This window comes from Carcharhinus amblyrhynchos, chromosome 15 (genome assembly GCF_965287045.1).
Source record: "Carcharhinus amblyrhynchos chromosome 15, sCarAmb.v2.hapA, whole genome shotgun sequence".
NCBI classification, from domain to species: Eukaryota; Metazoa; Chordata; class Chondrichthyes; order Carcharhiniformes; family Carcharhinidae; genus Carcharhinus; species Carcharhinus amblyrhynchos.
The window spans coordinates 6,386,709-6,409,879 of record NC_137338.1 but is presented as its reverse complement, the minus strand read 5'-3'; the positions used below and the strand labels follow the sequence as shown (position 1 = coordinate 6,409,879).

Sequence of the window (23,171 nt, the reverse complement as noted above, 5' to 3'; positions counted from 1 at the left end):
TACTGTAGGGATTCTATGTTCTATCTCCAGAGAGAGAAGGGAAAAATGATCACCTGACCTCTTAACTCTATTTTGTGTTGCAGACAAGTATCCTTTTTGAGTTTATACTTTAAAATTTATACCTACAGTTTATCATTCCACATTGTGTGTGCATAATAATAGGCTTTAAATCTTGATAAATTGAAAGAAAGTGGAAGTGTTTTAAAACATTTGTTTAGTGTTGCGGGCTTTGACGTTCAGCCTTTTGATTGATTACAAATTTGTTCCCTTGATGTAACCAGATCAAGTCACGGAATTCTCTTAGCAGCTGTTTTAATGCAAAGGATAACTGGGACCTGGAAAGTAACAGGTCACAGTCTGTACGTAGCCAGAGTATAGAATGCAGGAACACACCACAAGCAGATATAGTTTCAAATTCAGTTACAAGTAATTACAAATACTAGTCAAGGTATATGAGTTATCTCCATCCACTAACAATTATTTATTAAGATTACGTCATGCATACGATACAGATAATAAAACAATAATTACGTACCTGCTTAATTATAATATCCAAGCAGTGCGAATACTTAATAATTTTAGCTAATTCATTATTGTTACAGGTTAGCCTCAACATCTCAGCTTGTGTCTCGATTTACTCAATTCTTGGCCCCAGTACCAATCACTTCTCTCATATTCAGATATCTGATTTAATGAAATCTCTCAGCCTACAGGCCTTTTTTAGATAAACAAACCTAAATTCTATGGTTTCCTCCCTTGCAGCTAGGCCTTGATGCTTATTTGGGTTGACTTCAATAAAGACCTCCGGTTTCTCTCATAGCAGCTTGAGTGATTTTTAAATCTATGTGATTACTAAACCTTCCATTTAATCTTTCATTTTCACGCTGACAGGAACAGCAATAAAACATCAACAACTTCTGCTGATGGCAATGAGCCCTTTGTAAAAGTGGATAAGAATCCAAATGGAGGCCCAGCACTTATACCAAGGTAGTTGAAACATATTTTAAGTGATTAATGGGATGTGGGCATTGCTGGCAAGATCAGGGTTTATTGTCCATCCGAGGTTGCCCTTGAGATGACTGCATTAGATATGGATCAGAAACCCCAAAGTGTATTACGAAGCCTAACTAGACCCCCCCACTAGATTTTCTATTTTGGAATTAATGTGAAGATAAAGTGTTTCATTCCAGATGTGATTCTATTGGCACACTTGAAAATAAACTTTATTTAACAAAACAGCTTAACTATAATTAACTTAACCTTTATCAACTGAAATACTTAAATATGACCAGATACAATTCTTAACTGCTAACATATCTCTATGAGTTCCAATTCAAGCAATAGTCCTCCTATAGACTGAAACTCCTCTTCAAAGTGAGTGAGCAAACATCACCGGCTTATGTGCTGGTACTTGTTAACAGTCCTAGAGTTTTTTTAACACTTCTGGAGAGAGGGAGAGAGAGAGATACCTGTCTTCTGACAGCCCCAAACAGCAACCTCCAGAGAGAGAGATAGACAGCGAGAGATCAAAAGACATCTCTTGCTTATTTGAGTACCTGGCGGTAACTGTTTTAAATAAACTGTCTCTCCTGTAAGCTTTTCTCTGCCCATTTTCTGTCTCTGTCATTGTTGTAACATTACACATGGACTGACACTGAAGGAGTATAGCCTACAGTTAGATTCTCAGCAGCAAATCACTGATTTTGATTTGATTTGCTTTGATTTGATTTATTATTGTCACATGTATTAACATACAATGAAAAGTATGTTTCTTGCACACTATATAGATAAAACATACTGTTTACAGAGAAGGAAAAGAGACAATGCAGGATGTAGTGTTACAGTCATAGCTAGGGTGTAGAGAAAGATCAACTTAATGCAAGGTAAGCCTGATAGCACCAGGGAAGAAGCTGTTCTTGAGTCGGTTGGTACGTGACCTCAGACTTTTGTATCTATTTCCCAAAGAAAGAAGATGAAAGAGAGAATATCTGTGGTGCATGGGGTCCTTAATTATGCAGGCTACTTTGCTGAGGCAGCGGGAAATGTAGACAGAGTCAATGGATGGGAGGCTGGTTTGTGTGATGGATTGGGCTACATTCACGACCTTTTGTAGTTTCTTGCAGTCTTGGGCAGAGCAGGAACCATACCAAGCTGTGGTACAACCAGAAAGAATTGTTTTACTGCTTAAGAAACTCTGAGCAAATACTCCAATCCACAGATTTTCCAACATCCCAGGTAAAGATGCAAAGTCTTCTCATACTGGGATGTGCAATCAGCAATACCAAGTGGACTTTGTGACTTCCAAACTAAATGGCAGATTAGGAAGGGAAACCAAAAACCCTGGTGAGAGAGGGGGATTTAAGGGAGAATGGTATGGACTGGTAGGCGGAGAGGTACAGGGAGAGAGTGCTAGAGTGCAGGTATTCATCTTAGTGTAAATCAACAGCTTCATGGGAGAAACTGCATTGTTTGAAGGAAGTGAGATCGCACATTGCTTCTGCTGTAAAAATGTACTTTTTTTCTCAGTAGTCTGATTGAGAGTGATGTTGACATTTGTAATTGATGTTATGGGTGGATTTCTGTGTGTCAGCGTGCAGTCACAAGGAGTGAAAGTGACATTGCGTTAAGTCATTTCATTCTTTTTGCCTTCCAGTGAGGTATGTTTTGACAATGCCGTTGTGCACCTGAACTGCAACAAGAAATGTGAGTAAATAACTCGAGGGTTAATTCCCAAGAAGCAAACTGCTCCCTCCTATAACTCTAACATGACGGCTCACAGCCTGCCTAGAGGACTGGAAATGGAATTTAAAATGCAGCACGTACACACTTGCATTGCAGTTAGGTCCCACTGGGATGTGTATCATTGCAGTCCTGAATGTCCCTGAGATAAAAGCAAAAGCATCTTATTGAGAGCTTTGTCTGCAATCCTTAGTTTAAATAGAGGCATAGATCTCATTCATAGAATACAATCATAGAATCCTGCAGTGCAGAAGGAGGCTAAATGAACCATCAAGTCTACACCAACAACAATCAGACCCATGCTCTATCCTCGTACCCCATGTACTTACCCTGCTAATCTCCCTGACACTAAGAGGCAATTTAGCATGGCCAATCAACCTACCCTGCACATCTTTGGACCGCGGGAGGAAACTGGAGCACCTGGAGGAAACCCACACAGGCACGGGGAGAATGTGCAGACCCCACACAGTTACCCAAGGCCAGAATTGAACCTGGGTCCCTGGTGCTCTAAGGCAGCAATGCTGACCACTGTGTCACCATGCCACCCCACAGTGATTCTTGAAAGATCACAGGGCTGAAGGAAAGTTACAGAGATCGGGAGGGATGAGATCATTGAGGGATTTGAAGAGCAGAATAAGAATTTTATATTTGAGGCATTTCTGTGACCCAGGAATGTAGTCCAGTTCAGCACAGGGGTGATGGTGAACAGAAACTTGGCGTGATTCAAGTAGAACTTTTGGATGGTTAAACTCTAAGGAGGATCAATGATAAGAGGGCAGCCGAGAGTCTATTAAAGCGGTTGAGTCTAGCAGTAACTAAAGCGCGGATGAAGGTTTCCGCAGTAAGTGGGCTGAAGCAGCTAACTCTCTGGGATGTCCTGTGCTCCTTCCTTTCAGTGCTGCAAGGCTGGGTGACGGAATAAAAGAATTAACAAAAGGGGAAAAAAAAGAAGCAATAATCTTTCATTTATACCTTTCACAACCTCCCAAAACATTGTGCAGTCAATGAAATATTTTTGAAGGATAGTTACCATGGTAATATAAGAAATGCAGCAGCCAAATTGCACACAACAAACTCCCACAACAAAAATCAGATAAATGACCAAACAACCTGTGTACAGTTCTGGTCAACCTATTATAGAAAGGATATTATTAAACTATAAAGAGTGCAGAAAACATTTACTAGGATGTTACTAGACTTGATGGTTTGAGTTCTCAGGAGAGGATGGATAGACTGGGATTTCTTTCTCTGGAGCGTAGAAGGCTGAGGGACAATCTTATAGAGGTCTATAAAATAATGAGGGACATAGATCAGCTAGATAGTCAAGATCTTTTCCCAAAGGTCGGGGAGTCTAAAACTACAGGGCATAGGTTTAAGGTGAGAAGGGAGAGATACAAAAGTGTCTAGAGGGGCAATTTTTTCACACAGAGGGTGGTGAGTGTCTGGAACAAGCTGCCAGAGGTAGTAGTAGAAGCTGGAACAATTCTATCTTTTAAAAAATGTTCAGATAGTTACATGGGTAAGATGGGTATAGAGTGATATGGGCCAAAAGCGGGCAATTGGGATTAGCTTAGGGGTTTAAAAAGGGCAGCATGGACAAGTTGGGCTGAAGGGCCTGTTTCCATGCTGTAAACCTCTTTGACTCTATGACTCTTTAACCTGCTTTAGCGGTGTTGATATTGGTTCAGACACAAGGGAGAATTCTCCTGATATTCTACCAATCTTGCCATGCAATCTTTGCATTCATTTGCAAAGACACGGCCTCAGGTTTAATATCTCATTCCAAAGACAACATCTCCCTCAGTCCAACATGGGACTGTCAGCCCAGCTAACATACTCATTGTCTAAAATGGAAATTGAGACTTTTGACTTAGAAAGGTTACTGCTGCCACTGAGTCAAAGCTGAAACTTAAATATCTGACACAAACGGTAAAGGGTTAACAGTAAAATCCCTACACTATAAAAGGAAGCCATTCAGCTCATTGAGTCAGTACCGACTCTCCAAAGGAGCATCCCATTCAGGCCCTCACCTCTGCCCTGTTCCCTTAACCCCATGCATTTAGTATGGTCAATGCATCTTACCTGCACATCTTTGGATTGTGGGAAGAATGATGTGGGTATATTATCAAATAAATAGGTTGGACTAAAACCTGGTGTTGTCAGACTTTTTATTGTGGGAAGAAACCAGAGCACCCAGAGCAAACTCGTGCAGACATGGGGAGAATGTGCAAACTCCACACAGACAGTGATCCAAGACTGCAATTGAACCCAGATCCCTGGCACTGCGAGGCAACAGTGCTAACCACTGTGCCACCATGCAGTCCTCTTATGGGGCATTCTAGGATGAGAGGTCATTGTCTTAAGATAAGGGGTAGCAAATTTAAAACAGAGTTGAGGAGAATCTACCTCTTCCAAAGGTTTGTGAATCCCATAGTGCAGTGGATGCTGGGACGGTGAGTAAATTTAAGGAGGAGTTAGACAGATTTTTAAAAGGTAATGGGTTGAAGGGTTATGGGGAGAAGGTAGGAAAATGGGGATGAGGAGCATATCAGCCATGATCGAATGGCAGAGCGGACTCGATGGACCGAATGGCCTGATTCTGCTCCGATATCTTATAAACATTTAATGAGACTGGGGAGCAACGTCATTTTCGGCATCACTAGTTAATGTGAGGGAAGAACTAACCGCAATGGACTTGGACCCACAGTGTGCGCCTAAACTTGTAATGATGGAACTTAGAGACAGATTTTCCTCTTCCCAAGCAAAGGAACATGGCAGAGGCAGAATGTCTCATGGTAAGTTCAAGGTTTTCCATCCAAAATGGGGTGGGTCTGTCTCCAACTTTGCAACATGTCCTTTGACTCTGCCAAGCTCCCCAGTCCAACAATTAAATTCAGTGAGGGCAAAGCTGTGATGAAGTGTAATACCCAGAGTATGTCTTACTGAGGAAGGGGTTGAGTCATACTGATGGATAGAAGGAGTTGGGTGCACCTCCACCGGAAACCCCCTTCTGACTGCAAACAATCTCTCCGTAAGTTCCAGAAACCTCGTGATCTCTCTCCACACCCCCTACCCCAATCTATCTGATAAGACCCCGATTATCTCCCTTGTGACCGCCCAGGCATTCCCTATTCTCCCAACATTCGGAACTCGGCAGCTTCGCTGGGCCTCCAGTTCCTGGAAGTTGGTGCCTCTTCTGGCCACTGCAGCACTGTAGAGGAATTGGAGAGCTGCCAGTCAATCAGAATGCATAAGCCATAGAACCATGCTGTGCAGAAGAAGCCCTTTGACCCATCAAGTCTGTACCAACACACGAGAAACACTTGCCGCCCACCTAATCCCACCTGCCAGCACATGGCCCATAGCCCTGAATGTTATGATGTGCCAAGTGCTCCTTCAGGTACTTTTCAAAGAATGTGAGGCATCACATCTCCACCACCCTCCCAGGCAGCGCATTCCAGACCATCCACCACCCTCCGGGTAAAAGCGTTTTTCCTCATGTCCCACCTAAACCTCCTGCCCCTCACCCTGAACCTATGACCCCTGGTGACTGACCCTTTTTTGGGATGTTGGGGGGGGGAAAGGGTGGAGGATAGTGGGCCTGGAGAATTCAGTCCTGGTTCTGCTAATCCTATGGAAATGTCTGTCGCCATGACATTTGCACATGATAATCAGTTCCACGTTGATTTTCGGTGTGGAGCTCATATGTCAAAAATCTTGGGCTCAAAGACGCGCGTGACGCCCAGCGGAAATCCTGCCGCTCATGTCTCCCGATCTGCTCTACTACTTAAGCAGCACAGCGGACTGGGAGAACCTCTCCCTTCCTTGTCAAATTACCCCTTCCAAAATGTATCTCCTCTCACTGTTCAAAGTTAAATTCCACCTGCCACTTATCCACCCATTTGACCATCCCGTCTTTATCTTCTTGAGGCCCAAGACGCTTTATCTCACTGTTAACCATCTGGCCAATCTTTGTATAATCCACAAATTTACTAATCCTGCCCCCCCACACAAGTCTTGCCTTGTGCCAATCAATACTTGTCAGAACGTAACTTGGCAGTGTGGTTGTTGGAGCCAGCAGGGCCAGCCCTCACCATCCTGAAAATTCGGGTCTACGATTCTGTGATTTTTTAAAAAATTTTATCCAGGGGCGGCACGGCAGCACAGTTGTTAGCACTGCTGTTTCACAGCTCCAGTGACCTGGGTTCGATTCCTGGCTTGGGTCACTGTCTGTGTGGAGTGTGCACATTCTCCTCGTGCCTGCGTGGGTTTCCTCCGGCTGCTCCAGTTTCCTCCCACAGCCCAAAGATGTGTGGGTTAGATTGATTGGCCATGCTAAATTGACCGTAGATGCATAGGTTAGAGGATTAGTGGGTGAAATATGCATGAATATGGAGGTAGGGCCTGGGTGGGATTGTGGTCGGTGCAGACTCAATGGGCCAAATGGCCTCTTTCTGTACTGTAGGGTTTCTAGAATTTACTAGGATGCTACCAGGACCTGATGGTTTGAATTATAAGAAGAGGTTGGATAGACTGGGACTTTTTTCTCTGGAGCACAGGAGGCTCAGGGGTGATCTTATAGAGATTTATAAAATAATTAGGGGTACAGATCAGCTAGATAGTTAACATCATTTCCCAAAGGTAGAGGAGTCTAAAACTAGAGGGCATAGGTTTCAGGTGACATGGAAGAGATAAAAAAGTGTCCAGAGGGGCACAGAGAGTGGTGAGTGTCTGGAACAAGCTGCCAGAGGTGGGTACAATTTTGTCTTTTAAAAAGCGTTTAGACAGTTAGATAGGTAAAACGGGTATATAGGGATAAGGGCTTAACGTGAACAATTGGGACCAGCTTTGTGGTAAAAGCTGGGCAGCATGGACAAGTTGGGCCGAAGGGCCTGATTCCCTGCTGTAAACCTTTGTGACTCTATGACTCTATGCTTCCTCCCTTTAGCTTGTGGGAAGATCCTGGTCTCACCCAAGGGTGCTGTTGGGAGGATTGTCGGTGGTAAGGACGCCATCGAAGGCAGCTGGCCCTGGATTGTGTCCCTTCACTTTGGCGGTCGTCATATGTGTGGGGCCGCGCTACTCAGCGAGCAGTGGATTGTTTCAGCGGCTCACTGTGTTTATGGGTAAGCCCTGTCTCGATACCTTCCCGACATTTACTGTTCACATCACCATTCTGTCACAGCCACGGGCTCCGTGAGGGAAAGGCTTGGTGCACAATACCAATAAGAAGGGATCTGAGAGCTTCAAAGACGATAAGGAGAGCAGTAACCACTAGTTCAGAAACATAAGATTAGGCCAAGGCCATTCAGTCTGCTGTGTGGTTCAATTAGTTCCGGCCTGACGTGTATTTTAACTCCGTCAATCTGATTTGGTTCAGTAAATCTCAATAAATCCATCAATCTCAGTTTTGAAATTTTCCATAGTTCTTGGAGATGGGGAAGAATGTCAGACTTTCACTGCTCTTGTGAGAATAAATGCTTCCTTGAAAAGCAGCTAGGCTGACATTGATCAACGATGATCATATTGAATGGCTGGACAGGATTGAAGGGACTGGTGCCAAGTCTTGCTTCTGTTTCATGTGTTTCTGACCCCACTCCTGAAGGGTTTTGCTCTAGCTGACAGGATATGCTCCCTAGGACCTGGGTTCAATTCTGGGCTTGGTCACTATCTGTGCAGAGTCTGCACATTTTCCCCATGTCTGCGTGGGTTTCCTCTGGCTGTTCTGGTTTCCTCCCACAGTCTGAAAGACATTCTGGTTAGATGCATTAGCCAAGCTAAATTCTCCCTCACTGTACCTGAACAGGCACCGGGGTGTGGCGACTAGGAGATTTTCACAGTAACTTCATTGCAGTGTTAATGTAAGTCTACTTGTGACACTAATAAATAAACTTAAACTGTCAGCACCTTCTTTAATCCTTAATGCCACCATTAACATTCCTTTGTCTTGTGCCTATGACATTTTTGTCAATCTCTCCTGAGCTCCAACCTTTTATTCTGCTCCCCCTCCTCCACCCTCCCCTCGGATTATATAATTTATCACATTTCTCCCTCTCTTCAGTTCTGAAGAGGAGTTATGTAGACTTGGAATGTTAACCTTGTTTGTCTCCACAGATGCTGCCAGACCTGCTGGGTTTATCCAGCATTCCAGTCTCTATTTTATGCACCGAAACACTTGTATTCCTTTAAGGTTACCATGGTGAATGAGGATAGATTAAGAGGAAATTTCCTGCCAAAATTTCAGCCGTCATCTGACTAACCTTCTCCACTTCTCGTAGCCTCTCCGCAAGTTTTATATTCTAAGTATCTTACGGTGAAGATTAGCATCCTGTTAACTTTTTGATCACGCAATTCATTTTCCCACTCATCTTCGTGTCATCAGCAAATTTTGCTTAGCCCCCTCCTCCAGATCGTCTATGTATATGGTAAACAGTTGAGGCCCCAGCACCGATCCCTGCAGCACGCCACTAGTCACCAACTGCCAACCAGAAAAGCACCCATTTATTCCAACTCTCTGCTTCCTGTTAGATAGCCGATCTTCAATCCACGCTAGAACTTTACCCCCAACTCCGTGCACCCTAACCTTCTGCAGCAACTTTTTGTGAGGCACCTTATCGAACGCCTTCTAGAAATCTAAAAACACCACATCCAGCGGCTCCCCTCTGTCTACCGCACTCGTGACATCTTCATAAAAATCCAGCAAATTCGTCAAACACGACTTGCCCTGCATAGCAGTAGCGTGAAAAGATTTGTGAGAGAGGGCTAGGGAGCAGGAGACGCGATAATAAAGAGTTTTGACGTGAGATAACCTTCTCATCATCAGGAGAAACCTTGAACCCTCACGCTGGAAGGCAGTATTGGGCCTGCACACACAGCTGAATCTTACCTACCCACAGACGCAGAGTCAGCTGATTGACCGCATCATGATGAATTCTCACTACAACAAGCGGACCAAGGACAGTGATATCGCCTTGATGCATCTGGTGTCTCCAGTGAACTACACGGGTATGTCAGCTGCATTTCAATCCACTCTGTCTCCCCTTGCTGCAAGCTAATGGGGTATTTACTTGGGAGGGTGTGGAGGGCAATTTGTGTTGTCTGGATTCTGGCCTTTAATGTATTATTTATTTAGCTAATTGCCTATTAGTGGTGGTGATTGATCCCCTTGAACACAACTAAGTGCTTGTTCAGTCATTTCAGAATCAGCACATTATTATGGCTCAGGTGCCACATGTAGAACAAACCGGGTCAGGTGAAGGATTGTTCCCCTGAAGGAAACAAGCATCTATTAGTCCCATGGTCATCATTGCAGACAATAGCATTTAAATTCCAGATTTGTTGAATTAACTTTTTTTTATATTCATTTGTGGGACATGGGCGTTGCTGGCTGGCCAGCATCTTATTGCCCATCCCTAGCTGCCCCTTGAGAAGGTGGTGGTGAGCTGCCTTCTTGAATCGTGTGCTGTGGGTTGACACACAATGCTGTTAGGGAGGGAATTCCAGGATTTTGACCCTGCAACTGTGAATCAATGGCGAAAATTTCCCAGTGAAAAGTTTCACAACACCAGGTTAAAGTCTGACAGGTTTATAACAGGTAAATAAACCTGCTGGACTTTAACCTGGTGTTGTGAGACTTCTTACTGTGTTTAGGGGGAGGGGATTTTCACAGTAACTTCATTGCAGTGTTAACGTAAGCCGACTTGTGACGCTAATAAATGAACTTTAAAGTTAAAAGAAATACAACATCGTTTCAAAGAAAAGAAGTTGGGGGTCTCCCTGGGTCCTGTCGGCTAGGACTGGCCAGATTGAACTGGCCTGTGCAAGTCCACGCCTGAAAACAGGTTTGTTACCCTCTAGCTTGCTGCTGGGAGGAAATTGGGCAGCAAGAGAGGCGAAAAAATAAATGTGCTGGTTGAAATAATGCCAGCGGTCGCTTGAGAAAGTGTGGCACTGTTGAATTGGATGGCAGCACCAGAGAGCATTAGCAATCATTATCCCCACAATCACAATGTGTGGTGAAAGTATCTGCATCAAAGCAGTGTAGAACAGTGTAAAGGGGAGGCAGTGGCGTAGTGATATTGTCCCTGGATTAGTGATCCAAAGACCCTGGCTTCGAATCTCAGCATGGCAGATGGTAGGATGTGAGTTCAATAAAAATCTAATGGTAACCATGAAACCATTGTCAGGAAAAATCCATTTAATTCATCAATGCCCTTTCGGGAAGGGGATCTGCAGTCATTACCTGGTCTAAACCAAATGTGACTCCAAACCCACAGTAATGTGGGTGGCTCTTAAATGCCCTTGGTGGAGGCGCGGGGGGGAGGGTGAAATGTTGACCCAGTCAGCACCACACACATCCCATGAACAAATTTAAAAAAAAAACAGTTCAAACACTCAGCTTCGCACTGCAGTTAAGGAATCTTCCTGACTCCTCACCTTTGCTCAAACATCTGCAATGTCTCTTTTGCTCCTGGGGCAAGAGGGATCAAGGGATATGGGGAGGATCAGGGTATTGAATTTGACCATCAGCCGTGCTCAAAACGAATGCGGTGCAGGCTCGAAGGGCCAAATGGCCTACCCTTGCTTCTAGTTTCTGTGTTTGTAAACATGTTGAGGTGGTTCCCCACCAGCCCCGCCCCGCCACCCCCCTTCCCCATCTCCCCGTCGCTTTAGGAGAGCAGTGAATGGTTTGGTTACAAGTCGTGATTGCTTGTTTTTCAGAGTTTATCCAGCCGATATGCCTTCCAGACAGGACGCAGCAATTCCTACCGGGAATGATGTGCAACATAGCCGGTTGGGGTGCTATGATGAAGTATGGTAAGCTTGGCAGGACTTTATACAATAGTGTGGAGGAGGCGTGTCTCAGAAGAGAGGCTTACCCTTGAGGGATACTAGTTTCTCATTTCGGGTCAGCTGTTCTCCAGGTTTGCAAATGAAAGAGAAAATGCTGGAAAGTCTCAGCAGATCTGGCAGCATCTGTGAAGGAGAGAAAAGAGCTGACGTTTCGAGTCCAGATGACCCTTTGTCAAAGCTAAAAGAGAGCAATAGAAATTGGGGCAGCATGGTGGCACAGTGGTTAGCACTGCTGCTTCACAGTGCTAGGGACCTGTGTTCAATTCTCGGCTTGGGTCACTGCCTGCGTGGAGTTTGCATGCTCTCCCCGTGTCTGCATGGGTTTCCTCTGGGTGCTCCAGTTTCCTCCCACATTCTGAAAGACGTGCTGGTTAGGGTGCATTAACCCAACACATGCTGAACTATGGTGACTTAGGGAATTTCGCAGTAACTTCATTGCAGTACTAATATAAACCTTACTTGTGACTAATAAATAAACTTTACTTTGTATTTATACTGCAGGGTGAGGGAATGAAAGGTGAGTCATTGCCACAAAAACAAGGAGAAAGGCTGCTAATGGCAGTTCATAGAGCGAATAGAGGGTGTGAATAACCAAATGGTAGAGAAACTGAAAATCAGAGGGTAAGCTGTGACAGCTGAAGATGTGGTAGGGAGAGAGGAATTGTGGGTGGGAGAGAGGTCAAATTGGAAAAAAGTGGGAAAGGGGAAGCAAAGGGGGAGAAAAGATAAGGAAAGGGGGGATAAAATGCTGGAGTTTCCAAGAAGGTGCCAGCAGCAGGTGATCAAACCTCCAGAGATAAGTCCAACCAAAGTTGGAAACCTTTCTCTGATTGGACGTATCACTAGAGGTTTCGTCACATGGTGTCCTACCCCCAGCCAACTCACCCAGTCAAATAGCCATTTCCCCCCCAATATACAAAACCCTTTAAACTCATGAACAAATGCTCAAAGAAATTGAGAAAAGTACATGCTTTCTTTTTTAAACCAATATCTTTCTCAGTTCTGTGATGGTGGATTTTTACTTGATTTGCTGGAGTCAGCTGTCGTGGGGTTCGTTTTTAGATACTGCGTGTGGTGTTTAGCTGGTCAAACAGGTAGAGCTCAAGCTTGCAAGATGGATAGAATGAGAGAGAGAGAGAGAAAGAGAGAGAGAGATAGTGTCCACTCAAGTAGCTTCTTCTTTAGTGTCTCTTATGAACTGTGGCTTAGATCTAAGCAGTTTCTTATAACACAAAAATAGAATAGTCGGTTCATCACATGATTCCATCACACCAACTGAGCAGTTACCCAAACATGGTCAAAGCAACTTAATTCCAGATCCATGGTTTAGATTATGGCTGGAAAGAGTTCCTCTCTCAGACAGTCCAATGTCCAATGGAGTTGTAGCGAATGCCTTGTCCGGTACCTAGCTGAGTACACCCGTTGTTTTGGATGATTTAAATCACTGGATGTTTTGTGAATGGATCCTGAGGGGGGCCACTGACATTCCTCTAACTTCACTGCTCCCCTGATGGTTCTTCTAGACAGTTTGGATGGAGTTTTACGGGAACGTCCGCCCGAGATTCGTACGATCTCGCCTGAGGCCAATGGAGAATGCCGTCCTCCGAGCCTCGCCCGCCCCCTGGAATTGGGGTGGGCGTGCTGGTAAAAATCTGGCCTCTGGCTCCATTACAATGGTGGTGCAATTTGCAGTGTGCAGTGAATTTAATATTCACCCATCTTGAAAGCTGGGTTTTAAATCACTGAAATAGTATTGCTCACTTTTTAAAAACTTTACCAGTGATTTCAGCCGAAGAAATATGGATAGTCATTTTTGACGTGAAGCATGGTTTTACAACATGATAGCGATATCCAAATTCTTTCTTTCAGTGGTATTACATTTTTACACAGTATATAGGACAAAATATTGCAACAATATTAAAAGGGAAATCAGAAAATCATTCCTTGTGCATGAGCAGAATATGGAATTTACAAAGTATTGTTGAGGCACAATCCAGAATAGTCTCAAAAGTAATAGATAGTTGTCACAAATAAAGGATCATTAAGGAATGCTCAGGGAATCAGACCAGATGGACACACTCACTGAGCTACCCAGCCTGCTCCAGTGTTCTCACATATCACGACAAATTGAGGGATCGTTTTCCCTCTCCAGCTCTTGTATCTGATCTACCTTTTGCCTTCTTCACCTAGGGCCACCAGCAAGTGTCCTGCAGGAGGCTGCGGTCCCCCTCGTGTCCAATCGGAAGTGTCAGGAGCAGTTGCCGCAGTATAACATTACACAAAACATGATTTGCGCTGGCTATGAAGGCGGAGGTGTGGACACATGCCAGGTAAAACCTTTGTGCCAGCACCACAAAGAGAAAGGTGCTCCAAATTACCAGGTGTAACAATAACCAGTTCAGCCGAGGGTGCCCGATATACTGAGGATCTCTTGTCACATTGCTCTGTTTAGATGTTGGGTTTTTCAACAAAATGATCCCTGGCTCAAACGCAAAACAGTTTTGTAACAACTTGGCTCCACCAATTTAGAACAAAATATAAATATTTATTAACAGAAAATAGCTATTTACAGGGTGATGCAGATTCAATGCTTCCAGATGTAACTCTAGGATCTAACTGCTGGGTCAAGCCCAAACCAGTTGGAGTGAAGCCCCAACTTGATGCCCGAGTGGTCACGTGATCCTTTGAGAAGATCGCCCCTTAAAGGGACCAGACACCAGGGGAGAGATCCTCCCACCTCCCAGCCCCCTGTTTCCCACTGGCAGGAGGTAGCACATTGTTTGCGAGCCGCGGGATTCTCTGTCGATGGAAATTCCCACTGACTTCACCCCATGTCGGCAGGAAACTAATGGGTGGGGGTGTGCTGCTGGTGGGACCGGAGAATCCAGCCAGTGCGAGTGGCCAGAGAATTCCGGCCCACGTGTCTTTTTTCACTTGCGTCCTACTTTAAGTTAAATCTTTGTTTACAAATTCACTGGGTTCACACCAAACCCTTCATCCGCAATTTCCTCCAACCCAACATACCAGCTCTCACATTCTAATCAGCTGGCAACAAAGTGAGGAGGTCATAGGTTCAAGGATTTCAACACATATTCTGGACTGGAACAGCTGTGTAGCACCTAGGCATTGCTGTTCTATCAGAGATCCAATCCCTTGAATCAGACAGCCCTCAAAACAAGGACTGCTTATCTATCCTTCAAGGGGACATGAAAGATTTCCCTATTTTTATTCATTTGTTGGACGTGGGTAGCATTTATTGCCCATCCCTAGTTGCCCAAGGGCAGTTGAGAGTCAACCACATTGTTGTGGCTCTGGAGTCACACGTAGGCCAGACCAGGTAAGGACAGCAGATTTCCTTCCCTAAAGGACATTAGTGAACCAGATGGGTTTTTCCGACGGTTGACAATGGTTTCATGGTCATCAGTAGATTTTAAACTCCAGATTTTTTTTTCATTGAATTCAAATTCCACCATCTGCCGCGGTGGGATTCGAACCCGGCTCTCCAGAACATTAGCTGAGTTTCTAGATTAATAGGCTGGTGATAATACCACCAGGCCATCACCTCTCCCATATAATCAAAGAGCAGGAATTTCTCCCACTATTCTGGCCAACATCCTGTCCATCGAAACACCACCAGAAACAGATCAACCATTGAGATAAAAGCAAATTTCTGTGGTTGCTGGAACTGGAAACAAAAAGAGCAAATGCTGGAAAATCTCAACAGATTGAACAGCATCTGGGGAGAGAGAAAACAGAACCATCTTTTTGAGTCTGGATGACCCTGAAGACCATCGGATCGACCATTTCCATTCTTACTCTTTTGGAAATTATTGTATGTTTGTTGAGACAACAGTAGTCGATCATCTCAAGACTTATTCATTGGGCTGGATTTGTAGCACCCCACAAGGCTGGAAATGAAAATCCTACCATTAATATGAAGGCTATGGCCCAAGTACTGGCAAGTGGGGTTAGCTGGGCAGGTCAAGGCCTTTCATGTATCAGTGTCAACTCAATGGGCCAAAGGGCCTCTTCTGCGCTGTAGTAATCTGTGATCCTGTGAATATGGGTAGCACTTCAGAAGCTGACTGAGAGATAAGGAGGGTCAGTATGTAAATGTCATTTTCAACATTCCTGTTTTTGTACTTAGGGAGATTCTGGAGGCCCTCTCATCTGTAAACAGGGCAGTCAGTGGTTCCTGGCTGGTGTAACCTCGTTCGGACATGGATGTGGGCTGCCCCACAGTCCAGGGGTTTATGCACGTGTTACAGAATTCGTGGATTGGATACAAGATATTCTTATTTATGATTGAACACAGCGGCTGAGTTTGGGATCACTTTAACACCAAAGGATTTTGTTTTCTCTGGTAGTACACTGGTGAATGTGGCCACATAAAATTCCCTTGTGTGCTCTGTTTCTGCCATTCTCAAAGCTGGTTGTTCCATTTGATTTAAAATCGTGCACAAGTAATATTCAAACCGCAGAAGTGCCAGTCAATGACCTTCTCCAGCAAGAGAGACTCTAACCACCTCCCTTTGATGTTCAAAACATTACTGAATATCCCATTGTTAAAATCCTGATGGTTACCAGTGGCCAGAATCTAAACTGGACAAGCCACATATTGTGGGTACATAATCAGTCGGAGGCTGGGAATTCTGCAGTGAGTAACTCACCCCCCACTTCCCCAAATCCTGTCCACCATCTACAAGGTACCAAATCAGGAGTGTGATGGAATACTCTCCAATTGTCTGGATGGGTACAGCTCCAACAACACTTAAGAAGCTCGACACCATCCAGGACAAAGCAGCCCACTTGATTGGCACCCAATTCATCACCTTGTCTAATCATTCCTTCCAACACCAGTGCACAGTGCCAGCAGTTTACGTTCATTGCAGCAACTAACCAAGGCTCCTTTGACAGCACATTCCAAACCTGTGACTTCTGCCACCTAGAAGGACAAGGATAGCAGATACCTGGGAACACCACTTCTAGCGATTACACATCCAGATAGTGACCTCGGGTCTCTGTATGATATCACTAAAGGACAACATCTAGATGAACAAAAAGGATGGGTCATCAAGAATCCCTACAGAGCAGAAGGAGACCATTGGTCCCATGGAGCCTCCACCAACAGCAAGCCCACCCAGGCCCAATCCCCATAATCCCACATATTTAGCCTGCTAGTCCCCTGACCCTAAGGGGTAATTTAGCACGGCCAATCCACCTAACCTGCACCCCCTTGGAGTATGGGAGGAAATCAGAGCACCCGGAGGAAACGCATGCAGACACAGGGAGGATATGTAAACACGACACAGTCACCCCTGGCCGGAACTAAACCCGGGATCCTTTGTGCTGTGAGGCAGCAATGCTAACTACTGTGCCACCGTGCCGCCCCTAAAGGGTTTGGTTGATTATCCTAAGATTCCAGAAATTACTGCATTTGAACTGGACAAGAAGTCACTGACAGAAGAAGGGCTCTGATGATGATCAGAATAATGTGACGGAGCACTGTCCCTGAGGTGGACAGAGAGAGGGAGTGGAAGGGGTCATGTCATGTGAACAGTGGTGTCAACATGAATGAATTGTATAGAGTTCCCTTTTTAAAATGTCCATTAAGCAACAATTTGAATGTACACATTTATTAATGTCCCATTAATTATAAAATTAAATAATAATTTAATAACAATCAATTTCAGCATAGTTTCCATTAAACACATCTTTAGAATCAACTACTGCACATCTAACTTTGACAGGTTTGATTTCCACTGGTAATTAATGGCCTTAGCAAACTCATGTAAAATGCCTGCTTTTCATTCCTGGGATATGAATGTCACTACCTGGTCAGCAGTTATTGCCCATCCCTAATTGCCCCTGAGAAGGTCAGGCGAACCATCTTCTTGAACCGCTGCAGTCCTTGTAGTGTAGGTACTCCACAGTGCTGTTAGGGAAAGAGTTCCATTTGATACATACAGTGCAGAAGAAGTCCTTTGGCCCATCCAGTCCGTACTGACCCATGGGAAATACTTGAACTCCCACTTAACCCCCTCTGCCAGCACTTGGCTCACAACCCTGAGTGTTATGATGTGCTAAGTGCTCATCCAGGTATCTTTTTTAAAGGATGTGAGGCATCCCGCTTCCACCACCCTCCACCATTCCAGACTGTCACCACCCTCTGTGTTTTTCCTCACTTCCCCACCCCTCTCCCCTGACAATGATATCATTCAAACTCAGGGTGGTGTGTGGCTTGGAGGTGAACCTGCAGGCAAGCGTGTTCCATACATTTGCTGTCCTTCATCATTCTACTTGGTAGAGGCCGCAGGTTTTGAGGGTGCAGTCGAAGGAGTCTTGCTGTCGTGCATCTTGTAGATGGTACACACTGCTGTCCCTGTGCATCAGTGATGGAGGGGGTGAATGTTTAAGGTGCTAGATGGGGTATCAATCAATTTGTCCTGGATGGTGTTGAACTTCTTGAGTGTTGTTGGAGCTGCACTCACCCATACCAGTGAAGAGTATTGTATCACACTCCTGTCTCATGCTCTGTAGATGGTGCACAGGCTTTAGGGAGTCAGGAAGTGAGCTACTCACTGCAGGATTCCCAGCCTCTGGCCCTTTTCTTGCAGCCACAGTATTTATATGTCAGGGTCCAGTTCAGTTTTTGGTCAATGGTAACCCCCCAGGATGTTGATAGTTGGGAATTCAGCGATCCTTTTTCACTCATTCACTCATTCAATTACCCCCTCTACTGTCTATATTCTTTTTCTCTGCACTGTTATGCAACCTTGTCTTCTTTAGTCCCACCATTGCCAACCGTGTCTCAAACCACCTCAGCCCATATTCCATCTCTAAAACTCTCCGTCAAAACCCTCCTGAAAAAAAAACTTTTTTAATCAGACCTTTGTTAACACTTTTCTTTCAATTCTGTTTCCATTTATATTTGAACCTCCTTTGGATCATTTATTTACATTAAAAGCACTATATTTAACTGTAAGCTGTTGCACTCCTTATTGTGACACAATGGAGAACTTGCAGACTAACGGGCATTCCTGATCATGGGTACCAACAGCTCATGAGGTTGGGATCTCCTCCCATTGAGTGGCAGACTTCTCATTTTCACGGATTTACGTCCACCAGGAAGGTATCATTGCCGAGGAGTGGCCCTGTTTAACGTGGGTCGATTGGTGTCTCACAGTTCATCCCGGAGTTGGAGGGAGAAGGGAGGGGTATGTTCAGCAGCTCCTCCCCACCCCCCACCCCCTCCTATAAAATTTATATGGGAAGCACTGATCCAAGTGATCCAATCCAAGTTTAGATGGGAAGCACTGAGCATTGGTCTCAGAATCCATGGATTGAGAGGGGCGGGGGGGGAGGAATAAAGAGCAGTGAGAGATCAGTTTGGCATCTTGGTCAAGGATTGACCTTAATCAACAGAGATACAGTTGGTGTTAAACAAAATAAAAAATATACAGTTGACCAAATAAAGCATTGATCTGTACCTTTTGTTCTGCCATTCACACATTCCAATCGCTTGATAGACACTCTTAACACCTTTTTCAGCCTTTACATTACAATCACCACTTATATTTCCTTTGTCCAGTTACAGCGCCCCCCCCCACCCCCCCACCCCCCCCCAAACCCCCCCCACCCCCCCGCACCCCCCCACCACCACCCCCCGCACCCCCCCAACCCCCCCCAACCCCCCCAAACCCCCACCACCACCCTCCCCACACCACCCCACCACCCCACCACCCACCCCCCCCACCACCACCCCCCCCCCCCCACCACCCCCCCCCCCCCCACCCCCCCCCCCCCCCCCCCCCACCACCACCCCCCCCCCGCCACCACCACCACCCCACCACCAATCTTCACAGTATAAATCTTGTCTGATTTTCTTCAGCTCGGATGAAGGGCCAGCCAGACTCGAAACATTGGCTCAATTCTCTCTCCACAGATGCTGACAGACTTGCTGAGATTTTCCAGCATTTTCTGTTGTTGGAGCATTGATCAAACTGTCATTGCTTCATCAGTCACCAATAATTTGCATTTAGTCAAACTAAACTTGTTAGTGAGCCGTATATGGAGATATCAAGACGAGTCAGAGATAGGTTCTACAAAAGCATCTTAAAGGAGACAAGTGGAGAAGTTTACAAAGGAAATTCCAGAGCTTACAAACATCCAAAATAAGAGCCTGTTTTGCCATTCAATAAGACCATGGTTGATCTGTTTGTGTTTAAAGTTCCACATTTCTATTTATCCTCAATAATCTTTGATTCCCCTACCTAACAAAAATCTATCTACCTCTGTGTTAAAAATAGTCAATGACCCCACCTCCATTGCCTTATGAGGCACAGAGTTCCAAAGTTGCACAACTCTCAGAGAGAAAACTTATCATTTCTGTCCTAAACGGGTGACCACTAATTTTATCACAGTGTCTCCTTGTTCTGGACTCACCCATAAGAGGAAATATCCTTTCATGTCCACCTTATCAATACCGTTCAGGATCTTATATACTTCAGTCAAGTCACCCCTCACTTTTCTGACTCCAGCAGAAGCAGAACCCCTCATAACACAACCTATTCATTCCAGGTGTCAATCTAGTAAACCACCTCTGAACTGCCTCCAATGCATGTACGTCCTTCCTTAAATAAGGTGACCAAAACTCCACACAGTATTCGAGATGTGGTCTCACCAATGCCCTGTGTAACTAAAATATAATATCCTTACATTTGTCTGGTGAAGGGTCATCTAGACTCAAGATATTTGCTCTATTCCCTCTTCATAAATGTGTCAGACCTGCTGAGATTTTCCAGCATTTTCTGTTTTTGATTCTTATGTTTTTGCTACACCAGCTAGATCTCTCCACACCTTGGAATTCTGCAGTCTTTCTCTACTAAAGTAGTCCTCTGCTGTTTTGTTCTTCCTGCCAGAGTGATCAGCTTCACATATTCCCACGTTATACCCTATCTGCCAGATTATTGCTCATTATCCATCTATATCCATTTGTAACCTCCTCATGTCCTCTTCACAGCATATTTTCCTATCTATCTTTGTGTTATCTGTGCTACCATGCCTTTGCTCCCCTCATTCAAGTCATTGATATAAATTGTAAAGAGTTGAAGAGCCAGCACAGATCCCTGTGAGGTTTCACGTCTCACATCCTGCCAATTAGAAAAAGACTCATTTATGCATACTCACTGTTTTCTTTGAGCTAGCCAATCTTCGATCCATGCTAATATTTTACCTCCTATTCTTCTATCTTCAACCATAATCTTTGATGTGGCATCTTGTCAAATATTTTCGAGAAATCCAAGTTTTACTTTATCAAAAATAAATTGGTTCAACATGATCTCCCTTTCACAACACCATGTTGACTCTTCTGATTACCTTGAGTATTTCTAAACGTTCAGTTATAACCTCTTTAATGATCAATTCAAGAAACTTTCCCATATCAGGCATCCAGCTAACTGGTCTGTAATTTCCTGTCTCTCCCTTCTTAAATCAAGAGTTTTTTTCAAACTAGCTTCCAGCCTGATGAACCTTCCCAGAATCCAGGGAATTTCAGAAAATTAATGTGTTTAATAGCTCATTAGCCACCTCTTTTCCGACCCTAACATGAAGTCCATCAGGACCTTGAAGACTTGTCGATCCATAGCTCCATCAGTTAGTTCAGTACCCCATCCTTAGTGATTGCAGTTTCACCATGTACATAAGAACATAAGAAATAGGAGCAGGAGTAGGCCATCTAGCCCTTCGAGCCTGCCCCGCCATTCAATAAGATCATGGCTGAAGTGAATCAGTTTCACTTTCCCGCTTTCTCCCCATAACCCTTAATTCCCTTGTCTGTCAGAAATCTATCTACCCATGTCTTAAATATATTCAACGAGGTAGCCTCCACCACTTCAATGGGTAGAGAATTCCAGAGATTCACCTACCTTTGAGTGAAGAAGCTCCTCCTCAACTCCGTTCTAAACTGCTCCCCCCCACTCTGTTATTTTGAGGCTGTGCCTCAATGTTCCTCTCTCTCTTTCATCTCCAGGTTTTCAACAATACTGGAATGTGTGTTGTATCTTCTATAGTGAAGATAAAAGCAAAATATTTGTTCATTTGCCATTTCCTTATTGTCTGCTATAAACTCCCCAGTGTCACTCTCTTGAGGGACAACACTCAGTTCACTTACTCGCTTCCTTTTTAATTGAACATAGAACTCTTACTGTCCATTTCAGATCATGGCAGCCAGAGGCACAGCCAGCAATGGAGGAGCAAAAGAATCAGAGAAGTTCAAGAGCTATAATTGGAGTAGTGCAGAGATCTTGGAGGGAGTTCGCAGAGATTGGTGGGGCAGAGCGCAGATGGATTTGAAAAAAGGATGAGGATTTTTACACCAGGTTTGCTGGACTGGCACCGATTTAGATCAGCTGGCACAGAAGGGTGAAGGGGATTTGTTATGAGTTGGGATCTGAGCAAAAAAATAAGCCCAGATTTCAGGGGACGCAAGGTGGGAAACTAGAATAATTGAGTTTGAAGATAACTGGAAATATACAGATGAGGATTTCAGCTGCAGGTGAGCTGAGGTGAAGCAGTCACAGAGACGTTACTGAGGTGGACGCAGGGTTAACCTCGCAAGTACGACATTGCCTTATGGTTATCTGCAGCTGAGTAGAAATAAGTCTCAGGGTTTGTGAGCGACAAGTCAATCCTCCAGTTCCCACTAATTAACCAGCCAGGCTGATTACTCACACAACTCCGGTGCCAATGAATGCGGCATCAATGTCTAAGTCCGCTTCTGGATTACTGAGTAATCTGTACGTGGTTGACATAGTCTAATCTACCAGCGTCGATCCATTGTCCAAACTGACCCTGCTATCTTCTGTAATGGACTTCAATCAGGCCATTGAGGTTGGCCTTTTGGAATATGAACTCCCTGATTAAGGAGTCAATTGATAGGCCAATCGGGGAATCATTTCCTTGTACTTAACCGGGAGTGTCAGTTCCTCTGGTGCTCCCGAGGATAGACTGCTGATTGATAGCACACTGTGCACTGCTATTGGAATTGTAAACAAAGGGATTCTGGTGAAGGGACTTCTGCTCCTGAAGGCTGATTACACCCTCCCTCCCCAAAGCAGAACGAAAAGTGTAAACAGTTCATTTAATCACACAATCCATTTTAATTAAAAATATTCACCTTCCCCTGCTCCCTCCCTCCCTCCCTCACCGCTTTTTTAATATCTTCCCAGCACAAAGCAAACAAATTTCCAGCAAACAGGAAGCAACAAACATGCCAAAAACAAATTGAAATACTCATCCTCGCGGGGATGATAAATGAGGACTGGGTTTTGTATTAATTTGTAGGGAAATGAATTGGACTTTTTCTCTCTGCTTTCTGTTAGTCACAGTTATCGCGTGTGTGTCCAAGGGGTGATTGGCCATGGCTTCTTAGCCAGAAACTTGAAGTAACGATGATGCTTCATTGTTTCAAAGCCATTCTCTGCTGCTATTCTGGAACTTATTTGCTGTCCCATTCCATTCCCACCCGCCCAAAAAGTTTACAAACCCCTAAGCAGTCCATTCTCTGCAAGAACCCTCAA

At 44.6% G+C, this 23,171-nt stretch overlaps 1 protein-coding gene across 1 annotated transcript in view; it reads left to right on the top strand.

Annotated features, from left to right (window-relative positions):
* Positions 1 to 15,901, top strand: part of tmprss15 (transmembrane serine protease 15) — an 87,522-nt gene extending 71,621 nt beyond the window's left edge. The window contains exons 18-24 of the mRNA XM_080203205.1: positions 892 to 987; positions 2,654 to 2,703; positions 7,688 to 7,865; positions 9,563 to 9,744; positions 11,461 to 11,556; positions 13,783 to 13,922; positions 15,740 to 15,901. Coding sequence (XP_080059331.1) covers positions 892 to 987; positions 2,654 to 2,703; positions 7,688 to 7,865; positions 9,563 to 9,744; positions 11,461 to 11,556; positions 13,783 to 13,922; positions 15,740 to 15,901 — 904 coding nt within the window. The remainder of the gene's footprint in view (positions 1 to 891; positions 988 to 2,653; positions 2,704 to 7,687; positions 7,866 to 9,562; positions 9,745 to 11,460; positions 11,557 to 13,782; positions 13,923 to 15,739) is intronic.
* Positions 15,902 to 23,171: the final 7,270 nt, after the last annotated feature.